This window comes from Pelobates fuscus, chromosome 7 (genome assembly GCF_036172605.1).
Source record: "Pelobates fuscus isolate aPelFus1 chromosome 7, aPelFus1.pri, whole genome shotgun sequence".
Taxonomy (NCBI): Eukaryota; Metazoa; Chordata; class Amphibia; order Anura; family Pelobatidae; genus Pelobates; species Pelobates fuscus.
In genome coordinates this window covers 104,842,677-104,855,241 of record NC_086323.1, presented here as the reverse complement: position 1 = coordinate 104,855,241, position 12,565 = coordinate 104,842,677, and the positions used below count along the sequence as shown (strand labels likewise).

The window sequence follows — 12,565 nt, the reverse complement described above, 5'->3', positions numbered from 1 at the left end:
GAAGACAATATTTTTATTTTTAATGGAAATTTAACGTTATCTTTAGAAAGATAGTAATGCCTATATTTCGAGACAGCTGTTAGGAAATATCTGACATATAATTTCTTTGAGGCTGCCAATGTTGTAAGAATACAGACTAGTTTCTATCTAAAAATGTGTCTACATTACCAATACAGATAGCAAGAAAAGAGGCTTTTGTCTCTGCCTTGGTCTCTTAAATAGGACATTTTGCAAAGAATAAATATGCTTTAATCTTCAAAGAAATTCACATTAAAACATACAGAAATTTTACACTCTGATATAGTTGGTGTTACCCAGTCTAACAATGTGTTTTTATTTTTTTTATTTTTTTGCACCTTTAAGGAAAGGGATACCGTTCTGTGTGAGGTTTTTCTCTAATAGGTGTTTTTATCTTTTTGTATAACCCCCAACTAGATATACTGAAGGGGTTACAGACTACTCCACACACCTCAACAATCTCTCATCCAAGTTTGCCTCCACATTTGCAGCAAACATTCACAGGTAAGGAGTACTGATCATTTGTCTTAAAGCAGCTCTGTCACTGTATGGGGTCTTTGTGTAATTTGCAAAAGCACCCAACGCTGACTGCTTGGCTGGGTGTCTGGTGGCCACAGGTGTAAGGGAAAGGTGAGTATCTGAACCTGTCACTATTGGCCACCAAGATTGTCTTTCTGTCAGCTCTCTTCAACTGCTCTCTTCAACTGGTGCTTCAGCTGCCAGGGGCCCACATCAGTGTTGTACTTTTGCGCATGAGCAAGAGTATAAGACTGAGGTCTATGCAGAATCCCATGGCATCCTCCCTAGATGCCACTGGTGATGCCTGGGGGGAAATTACAAAACTTCACAAATGTAGCTCCACCTAGTATATCTTTTGACTGGTCTGGAATATTACTTATTGTGGGGGAGGGAGACCTTGCTGCTCTATTTGCTCATCCTTTGCCATATGTTTTAGTTGTGCATTCTTACGTAATGAAGACCAAAACATTCAATTTCTCAATTGATAACCGTTTTTACGTCTTATCCGGGGTTTACTGGGTGCATCTCAGAGAACTTTCAGCTGATGCTCTCAGCAAGTGAGTTAGCGCTTGTGAATTAAGTTCTGCAATGAAGGGCTAACTGTTGCTCCTGCTTAGAAACCGAGCAGCACCTGGTGGACCCCAGATAGCTAGACTGTACAAAAACAATTAACTACTTGCAACAGGGTGAAGGGGGTGGTATCTTTAGTTATTGTGTCTGAAGTGTTCCTTTAAATTTAAACTTAACAATTTACTGATTTTTTTTTTGTTCTTTTTGTTTTTTATTTCAGATAATCATTAAGCCATTTCTTAATGTTTCTCACACTTTTTTTTTTTTTTATTTAGATGGAGGCCAAAGTAAAGGAGACTCCAAACTACATCGCAAAACCCAGTGATTGAACTATTCAAAAGAGTGGAAAATCAAGTTTAATTTGTTTTTGTTTTTTTTCTGATTGGCTGGATATCGCCCTATCAGAAAGTTCACATCTTGTGCAAGCCACCTTTGCTGTCTATGTTTACATTGATCTGATCCCAAGCACTGTGGAAAACAGATAAAGTACTTAAACAAGAGGAAGATAAGATTCATATTTTGCATGACTGGCTATAAGATGGTGCTACCAAACCGAGAAAAGGAATTTATTATTTTTTTGGCAGGAAATGGGCAGCCACTCCCATCCCCTCCTCAACAGAATGAGTTGCTGGGTTGTGTGCATGTGTTTTAGATTTATTTGTGTTAATATAATCATCAAGAATCTCGTGTGTGCTAGTGGTTTGCATTCCATTCTTCTCTATGAAGAGGATTATAGCACAAGATTGCCAGTAAAAATAAATAATATTTTTAAAGCTGCAAATGTTAAAATATGGACAGAATAGTTATCTGCTTCAAGATTTATTTTCCTGTATGAAAGTGGTGCATTTGACTAAATTTAAAATAATGTTGATCCCCTGCATTGATTTATTTCATGTTATCTGTCAAAGAATGATGCATACATATTGGCTTTGAAGGAAAAAAGAAACAGCATCTAAGTTTACAAATCATGCTCTACAGCAGGCTAATGGATATTTGCCATTTGTAGATGGGAGCAATTAAGAATTCTAAGGTTCGTGAAGTTAGATATTCAGACACATTGATATTCATTTGGGAGGATTTTCCTGAAGTTTCCCATTGTTTTAGTATGGGTTGTTGTACAGTATCCTCATGACTGTACTAGATTTACCTAAATGTATCCAGGTATTCTGTTTTAAAATCCAATATTAAGGTTTACCCCTTAATAACGAAAATTAAGTAAATAGGATCTGAATGCTTGGTGGTTTTATTTATTTATTTATATACATATATATATATTTTTGGAAACATTGTCATTACTGCTTACAAATTCGGGAAGCTTTTGAATACCCATTTTCTTTGCTAGTGCTGATGGTTTTATAGTACAGCATTACTTCAAGCCTCTTAAAATCTTTGAAAAGAAAACTGTTAAAGTAAAAGCAACATTTCAATGCAAGTTTTAGAAGTTCTGGGACAGAACTTTTATTTCGCAGTGTCAATGTAAAAGGAGTATTTAGTGCCTGTCTACAATAACTGGGATAAGCATTATTGACAGTATTATATATGCTGAAAGGCATCAAAATGAAAAGTGGACAGAGTGTGTGTCAGAATGAAACATGCAAAGTTTTTTGTTTTGTTTTTCCAGTTTAGCCTGCTATACATCTGTTTTGACTGCACGTGACATTGTTTGCAATAAACTTGAATTGTGATTGATCTTAGTGGGGCATTATCATATTATATGGTAATATCTAGGCATCATATAAAATTGCTTCTAAAGGTCTGTATCCTTTCCTGGAGCACCTATTCCATTCGAGGAATGCCCGTTAGTTAGATTTTCTTAAAGTGGCTGTTACTTCAAGCTTACCTTTCTCCTATTGTTTCTCTTCTTTTCCAGAATGTTTTTTGTTTTCTTCATTTCTGATCTACTTCTCTTTAAAACAGAAATTGCTTTTTGTTTTATGTATTTTCTTACACCTGACAAGTCTTAAAGTGATTCTATAGTGTAAGGAATACAAAGTTGTATTTTTTACACTGTACTTGCCTCACAAACCAGCATCAGGCAACCAAAAGTTGCCTATGCAAGCAAGTGCGTCTGTTGGCTTTCAGACAGCCACTAGAGGCAGTCTTAGTCCTGCAATGTAAATCAATGCAGTTTTTTGAGAAACTGCAATGATTACATTGCAGGACTAAGTGGGACTGAAACGCTGCACCCAGAGTACTTCGATGAGCTGAAGTGTTCTGGGTGCATATAGTGTCCCTTTAAAGCAAGCTCCACTTATTTGTCAAGCTAACAAAGTGTGAAGGTTGCATTGAGCTCCACCACCTGTCAAGTAGGAAAAATACACAATATAAGGTAGTCCCTGTAGTAGAAAAGAACAGCAGATTCTGAAAGAGGAAACAAAAGAAGAAAGGTAAGTTTGAGTGACAGAGCCACTTGAAGTATTCATCATATAACATACTCCTTTCAAGTCTTAGAAAAATCTAATTACTGCCAGTTTAAAACTTTGGGATTTTTGTTTTTGAATGTATGGTTATGGAAAGAATTTGTGAAATTCCCTTCTTACCCCCACCACTTTTTTTTCCTTTCAACTAATAAGCAATAATGAGGTCATGAATGTTTGTACCACAATAGTTTGTTCCTATGTCTGTATTAATGTCAAACATAAAGGTATCAATATTGTGTATCTTGTGGGTTTGGCTCCCCTGCATCTTATAGCCAGTCAAGCTGAACTTTCACGTTTGTTTCTAACCAGAAGCTGGTTTTATCTTATTATGCTACTAGGGCCTATAATGGGATGGTCAGCAATTTGTATTCCATCGTTAAACCAAGTAGACACAGCCTCATAGCTGGCAATAGCGTAATTGCAGTTTAGGTTTTAACTTCAATAGTGCTTGCACCCATATTGCTGCTACAGGACTGAACTTTTTCTGTTTTGGTGTAGATTAGTTTAAATTTTTGTGCTTCTTCTCTTATCTGGCCAGTGGTCTAAAGACTTAACTGCTTATAAATCTCTGTATTCTCCAGTGGTATACAACAATAAGTCCTCTTTATTTTATTGCCATACATATTTAAAGTAATTTCAGTTGGGCAACAAACATGTGAAATTAATTGCAGCACTGCCTCCAGGCTGTTAACAGGATGATGTTCTGAAAAAGACCGGTTATAACTGTAATTATAACATAACTTGAACAAAATAATATGTTCTGAGTTCTTCTATTCATAATTTCTCCATTGCCAAAATATTCTCTAAAAATCATCTCCCACTCTTCAAAAGTAGGGATTACAATTTAAGTGCCTTTTATTTCCTGTGCTTAGCTTAAATTTTCAAAATATTGCAATACGATGTCAGCCTGTTCACTCAGGGCATGACATTTATGTCTGACTTCTTTTTTGCGTATCTTTACTTCCAGTCTTTCCTCATGTGTTCCAGCTTTTACCCAAACAATAAAATATTAATGTTTTAAATATATGTCTAAAGGGGTGCCTTTTCTGGGCGTAAAAAATTCTGAAGATAACTTGTGACCTGAATTATCTGAAGAGCAAAGTATTTGGTATTTAAAAACTTTTTTTTTCTGCGGGGTGGGGAGGGATTTTGGATTATTATTATTATTTTTTTTTTTTTGCCCTCTGTTTAAAGGAGAATGAGAGAGAGTGAGTTAGTTAGTGTGGATTATGGGATACCAAAAAAAGTAATTAAAATAAAAAATAAAATACACTGAAACATATTTTGGTGATGGATTAGTTTTTGTTGTCAACTATGTAGTGGAATACTGCAAGTATTCTAGTTGGGCATTTTTATTGGTAGAGATGCTAAAAGAAAATGTATATACGTACTACCACAATGACCGTTATTGTCATCTTTGTAATATTTCAGTGTGGGTTTTCTTTTTTTATTTCAGATTTAGCTTTGAATTGGACATTTTGTGCAATTACGTAGAGTAACTTAAATATATTTTAAATAAATTACCTTACTTCTGGAGTTGGAGTATTACTTGTATATTGTAATATGCATAGTGTTTCCATTTTAGTAACTTTCATCTCTAAAACATTTTCCTAAAAACATTGTTCAATAAACATAACTTAGATTTAATACAACCAAAGATATTTGTAAAGAAAGTAAAACATACGCAACTGAAAACATGCAATCCAGAAATTAAACACTGGTAAATTGTATAGTAAGTATTACATAGTATTAAAATATATAATAAAATGTATTCCATTTGATATTCTAAATATTTTAACAGGCATGTTTTGTTTTTCCACTATAGTTATATGAACTTTACCGTAGCATGAATCATTATCAGTGGTAAACTCCATGCACAACCTACTATTTCAATCTATTTTTTATTTTTTTCCCCTCTTTATAAACTTTATCTCTGATTCGCTTTCATTATTTTCACACCAGTTTTGTGTTTTGTTTTTTTTTTTGTTTGTTTTTTGTTACATACACTTTTGCTATTGATGTCCATAGCAAACCAACATTTTGCCATAAATACAGCAGTTGGTAAGTTTGTCAGTCTCTGTCTCTGCACTGAGGCTAAAGATTTATTTAAGGTGCCCGGGTGCCAAACCTTTTTATCCAAGTAAAGCACAAACTTAGGTCTTAGAAGAAATTCCTTTATTCAAAAATTATAATCCATAGATCGACGTTTCAGTCCTCTCTGGGACTTTCCTCAGGAGCAAGATACTAATTTACAAATAAAACATTGTCAGAATATGTAGCAGAGTTAATTGAAAAAAGTGACTTACCCCAGGTGAATTGTGTTACGATCCGCGTCTGTGTGCGGATTGCGCATGCCCCCGTGTACCACACTGCCCCCATGATGACGCTTTAGATACGTGATGTCACGCACTGCCGTTGTCATGGTGACTACTTCATGCCGTGACCCCACATGCAATCCTAAAATCAATAAACCCAGAAAGGAAGTAGCCCCCATAATCAATCTATGAAACAGACATTTGAACAAAGAAGAAACAGAAGTTTTAAGCAGAGGACTTTTGCTTCGTACCCACATCCTTTTTTTTAAGTGGAATGTTGAGCTGTTCTGTTTTGGAAGGAATATGCGCTTTAAAGATTTATTTTTTGCTAAGAAAGCAATTGATTCAAGCACTAACTATAAATCAAAGAGGTTGCGACCTAAGTCTAACTTTGATTCCATTACTACAAATGCATCTATCAAAACCTACATATCAACCGTAACCAATGGGACTAAAGAACATATACGACATTACCGTATCAAGCATCACAACTTAACAAAAAAAAAAACAATGCAAAATCATTCAAGACCCATAGTCACTGCGATCGGGAGTGTGTTAGAACCAGTGGCAAAATGGCTTGATGTGTTGTTCAAACCACCATTAGAAGAATTCCATACTTGTATCAAGGATATGTCTACACTGTTGAAAAAATTGTCAAGACTGCAACTAGATGCTAAACCGATTGTTCTCACAATGGACATAAGCAGTCTTTATACTGTTATCCACCATACTCAGGGGATTGAGGCTATGCGAAGTTCTGGTGAAGTCAAAATCTTAGTGGTCCACCAAAAGAGTTTACGCTAGAAATATTGGAACTAGCACACCAGAATAATTATTTCTGATTAGAGGACAGTTGGTTTCTACAGAAAGCAGGGACGTCGATGGGGGCAGCGATGGAAGAGGCTCAGAACATGATTGACTCACTTAACCAATTGCCAAGTCCCATTAAATTTACATCGGAAATAAGCACAGCGACAGTACATTTCTTGGATCTACAGATCTCCATCAAGGATCATTAAGTAGAATATTCCTTGTATACAAAGCCAACCGACAGCAACACAATCTTGCACATCCGGAACGGTTAAAAAAAAAAAAATCACTTCCAAAGGCGCAATTCCTTCGGACAATCTGCAACGACTCAAATGAACAAATAAGAGATGAACAACTCAAACAAATGATGGGAAAATGTATAAACAGAGGATACAAACGGTGTATGTTGGAAAAAACATTACAGGGGGCAAAAAAATACCTGTTGAAGTGGAAAATGCGACTCATCTTCCCTATGACCTACAATGAGACATCTACACAACTTATTAAAATGGTTAGACAGAACTGGAAAATGCTTACACAAGATGCCAGTCTGCCCAAGATGTAAGGACAAACCTCTGATATGTTACAAGCGTAACAAGAATTTTCATGAATTATTGGTCAAGACAGACCCTGTACAAAGCTACGAACAGGGATTGAGGAACCAGAGACGAGGAAGCGTCATATGTTTAGGCTGCGTTACCTGCGGCCACATACCGGGACACACCTTCAGCCATCCTCATACTAGTAAGATTTTCCAAATAAATCACACCATTACATGTAAGACACCATTCGTAATTTATAAATTGACTTGTCCCTGTGGTCTATCTTATATAGGGAAGACAGAAACACCACTATGCGAACGCATACGTGAATACCGTTCAAGTATAAGAATTTCTTACAGAGACAGTACTACCGATAAACCGGTAGCCAGGCATTTCTTAGAAAAAGGACATCGTCTGAAAACACTGAAGTTTTTTGCTATCGACCACATACCAGAATCAAGGAGGGGTGGTGATCGTGGTACAATGCTCCTCAACAGAGAAACCTGTTGGATTTTCACATTGGACACAGTTGCCCCCAAGGGTTTAAATGAAACATTCTCTTTAAGTAGAACCTGCTTGTTATTTGTCTTTAATAATGTGATTTATGAAGATTATTGAGCATGTATATCACTTGTCAATATTAATAGATATGGGTATATAAGATTAAGTAAATTATATGTAACAAAGTAATGTACTAACAATTCTTATAAATGAAAATAGTTACCCATATGTTAGTAGAATTTTCAAGTACGATTTATTTTCAAGTGTTCTATACATGCTCATTATTGTAATAGTTTAATTTATATGTAGTATAGCATAGTATTGTAGCATTTTGATAGCACACGTTTGTCACTGGTATTGGAATTCACTCACTTAATGCACTTCTTACACTTTCATATTAGCTGGACATTTGGTACACTTTAAATTTTCGATATATTAATAAAGCTTGTGAGCACTTTATAAGATTAAGTGCACTTTATCAGGTAAATGCACTTTTGAAATCAAGATATGCACTTTAATACCCATCCACTTTATGAAAAACTGTGCATTTTAAAAAATTAAGTGCACTTTGAAAATTCTATGCACTTTAAAAATCATATGCACTTTCAATATTGTTTCTACTTTGCAATTAAGAGCACTTAAAAAAATTAGATATATTGGGTATTTCAAACATCCAACTTTATGTACTTAGTGTCATGCTATTACAACACAATGCTATTTTGTTATTTATCTTTCATTGTATACCATTAGAGCTTCATTCACTACAGGTCAGTATTTTTACATCAGACACTATTTGCACTTTCTGGGTTTATTGATTTTAGGATTGCATGGGGTGTCACGGGATAACCACGTCACCATGACAACGGTGGCACGTGACGTCATCCTGTATCTACCGCATCATCATGGTGAAGGTGTGGTTACACTGGCGCATGTGCAATACGCACACAGACACCGATAGTAACACAATTCACCTGAGGTAAGTCACTTTTTTCAATTAATTCTGCTATATATTCTGGCAATGTTTTATTTGTAAATTAGTATCTTGATCCTGAGGAAAGTCCCAGCACTGAAACATCTATCTATGGATTATAACTTTTGACTAAAGGAATTTCTTCTATATATGACCGCAAGTACAACTAGAGTTTGAGTTCATGGTGCTTGCACTCCTGGAATATGGTTTCAATGCCCGGTGCTGGTCAGGCACAAAATATAGAAAAACTGGAAATGACCGCACTCTAAGGCCTTTGTAATGGTTATAATAAAATACACACTTAACACAATGTAACTCCAAGTCAATCAAACTTCTGTGAAATGAAACTGTCCACTTAGGAAGCTACACTGAGTGACAATCAATTTCACATGCTGTTGTGCAAATGGGATAGACAACAGGTGGAAATTATAGGCAATTAGCAAGACACCCCCAATAAATGAGTGGTTCTGCAGGTGGTGTCCACAGACCACTTCTCAGTTCCTATGCTTCCTGGCTGATGTTTTGGTCACTTTTGAATGCTGGCGGTGCTTTCACTCAAGTGGTAGCATGAGACTGAGTCTACAACCCACACAAGTGGCTCAGGTAGTGCAGCTCATCCAGGATGGCACATCAATGTGAGCTGTGGCAAGAAGATTTGCTGTATCTGTCAGCGTTGTGTCCAGAGCATGGAGGCGCTAGCAGGAGAACGGCCAGTACATCAGGAAACGTGGAGGAGGGCAACAACCCAGCAGCAGGACCACTTCCTCCGCCTTTGTGCAAGGAGGAGCACTGCCAGAGTCCTGCAAAATGACCTCCAGCAGGCCACAAATGTGCATGTGTCTGCTCAAATGGTCAGAAACAGACTCCATGAGGGTGGTATGAGGGCCCGACGTCCACAGGTGGGGGTTGTGCTTACAGCCCAACACCGTGCAGGACGTTTTGGCATTTGCCAGAGAACACCAAAATTGGCAAATTCGCCACTGGCGCCCTGTGCTCTTCACAGATGAAAGCAGGTTCACACTGAGCACGTGTGACAGCGTCTGGAGACGCCGTGGAGAATGTTCTGCTGCCTGCAACATCCTCCAGCATGACCAGTTTGGCAGTGGGTCAGTAATGGTATGGGGTGGCGTTTCTTTGGGGGGGCCGCACAGCCCACCATGTGCTCGCCAGAGGTAGCCTGACTGCCATTAAGTACCGAGATGAGATCCTCAGACCCCTTGTGAGACCATATGCTGGTGCGGTTGGCCCTGGGTTCCTCCTAATGCTAGACCTCATGTGGCTGAAGTGTGTCACAGTTCCTGCAAGACGAAGGCATTGATGCTATGGACTGGCCCGCCCGTTCCCCAGACCTGAATCCAATTGAGCACATCTGGGACATCATGTCTCGCTCCATCCACCAACGTCACATTGCACCACAGACTGTCCAGGAGTTGGCATTTGCTTTAGTCCAGGTCTGGGAGGAGATCCCTCAGGAGACCATGCGCCACCTCATCAGGAGCATGCACAGGCGTTGTAGGGAGGTCATACAGGCACGTGGAAAAGAGCCTCTTTTGACTTGTTTTAAGCACATAACATCAAAGTTGGATCAGACTGTAGTGTGTTTTTCCACTGAGTGTGACTCCAAATCCAGACCTCCATGGATTGAAAAATTTGATTTCCTTTTTTTTTTTATTTTTGTGTGATTTTTGTTGTCCGCACATTCAACTATGTAAAAAACAAAGTATTTCAGAAGAATATTTAATTCATTCAGATCTAGAATGTTATTTTTGTGTTCCCTTTATTTTTTTTGAGCAGTGTATAACTATTAATTTATACCATTTAAAAAATCATCAATGTTTCAGCCACAGTACATGGGCTTTCATCAGAATGGCAATAAAACAATTGTTATTGCCATCCTGATGAAAGCCCATGTACTTGGGCTGAAATGTCGATGATAATTTTTTAACGATATAAATTAAAAGTTATATTTTATTATAAACCTTACAAAGCCCTTAGAGTGCGGTAATTTCCAGTTTTTCTATCTATTACAGTGGCGTCTCTAGGATTCAATTTCAGGGGGGGCACATTTAACCGCGCCCTTGCCATAGTTTGACCCCGCCCCTGCTGCATGTTAAGCCCCACCCCCGACACAATGTGTGGTGTTGTTTTTTTATAATCCCTGGTGGAGAATTCAATATTTTCCACCAAGAATTATTAAAAAACAAACACATTTCCCTTGATACTGTCCATACACACACACATACACAGACTGCAGAGTCCTTACACACACACAGACTGCCGAGTCCTTACACACACACACACAGACTGCTGAGTCCATACACACACACACACACAGACTGCTGAGACCATACACACACACACACACACACACACACACACACACTGCTGAGTCCATACACACACACACACACAGAGAGACTGCTGAGTCCATACACACACACAGACAGACTGCTGAGTCCATACACACACACACAGACACACACAAGTTTCCTCACTAGCAGACATACACACACACACCTGAGCATATCAAGCCTACTTGTTGCTGGGGGTCAGACAGCCATTTTCCATCCTTTCCAGCAGCAGCATGGTCTGCTGCTTAACGGCGGGGGCGGGGCTTATGTACGGAGGTGGGGCGGAGGCGGGGCTTAATTTGGGGACGGAACCTGTACGGGGAAGCTGGTGAAAACACCCAGCTCTTCTCTCCTGCATTCCCTCGGGCTGTGACAGACTGTTACAGTCCGAGGGAATAGAATGTAAGCCCATGGCCAGCAAGTTGCTGGCATAAGGGGGGGCACAGCATGATGTAGGGGGGGGCATGGCAACATATTTTCTAATCTATTAAGCTTGCCTTAGTGCTACTTCTTTTCCTTATTTGATTTGTATTCACAATTAATGTATAAAGCAGACGATACAACATTTGGAAATATCTTGTTCCTGATTCATTATTTTCCTCCCAATCTGAATTTCTCCATAATGATCTTCTTAACTGATGATTTATGCCAATTCCGCGTTCCATTCCGGTATGTCTCCCAGGATAAGCGTCACTGTTTCCCTAATCATTACACTTATATCTTTTTGTTACAGAGGATTGGTGTTAATGGGGACAGGAATGAGGTAAGCTCATACTTAAGGTTAAGTCTGTCCCACAGGTCCAGGGAATGGGTGATTGCTGGGGAGGTGGGTGCAGGGAGGGCCTGCAATGTTCTCAGGATCCACAAGTATTGTGAAGTATGTTCCCACCCTAGGACGGTGTATTCGAGGTCTACCCAACGCTTTTTCCCCGGTGGTACGTGCAACTGTTGTATCTGAGCTAATTGTGCTGCATGGTAGTATTGGAGGAAGTTAGGTAATCCCATTGTGGCTCTTCGCACTCTTGACCTCCCACCCCTCCAGACAAATCCATCAATGGCTGACTGCAGCCTTTTTAAAATCAGAGATTTGAATTGGGACCGCAAGTGTTTGGAATAGTGGGAGGCAGCAGGGCAAAAGATTAATTTTGATAGTGGTGACTCTCTCTAGCTAAGGTGGATGGTCTGTAATAGTGGTTCTAGCGACAGGGCAAAGAGAAGGGGAGATAGAAGGTGCCCTTGGCGGGTGCGATTAGCAATGTGGAATGTCGGGGCTGTAACATTTGCCAGCAGTAGGTGAGGTGTACAGTGATGTGAGCATGGATATATTCATTCCCAAATTCATGTGGGAAGTCAAGGTAATGTAATACTTGGAACAGAAATGGCCACAACAGTCGGTCAAATGCCTTTTCGGCATCCAGAGATAAAAGTGCCGTCAGCAGTCTGTGATGTTGGGCATGCCATATAGTGTCTATGGTATGTCTAGTGTTATCTGCTGCTTGTTTGTTGGGGTTAAACCCTATCTGGTCTGGGTGAATTAGTCTTTCTAAAT

The 12,565-nt window shown here is 38.8% G+C and overlaps 1 protein-coding gene across 1 annotated transcript in view; it reads left to right on the top strand.

Moving 5' to 3' along the window:
- Positions 1 to 4,549, top strand: part of UBN2 (ubinuclein 2) — a 48,510-nt gene extending 43,961 nt beyond the window's left edge. Inside the window, exons 16-17 of the mRNA XM_063426348.1 lie at positions 436 to 522; positions 1,383 to 4,549. Coding sequence (XP_063282418.1) covers positions 436 to 522; positions 1,383 to 1,432 — 137 coding nt within the window. The 3' untranslated portion in view covers positions 1,433 to 4,549. The remainder of the gene's footprint in view (positions 1 to 435; positions 523 to 1,382) is intronic.
- The last annotated feature ends 8,016 nt before the right edge of the window (positions 4,550 to 12,565 follow it).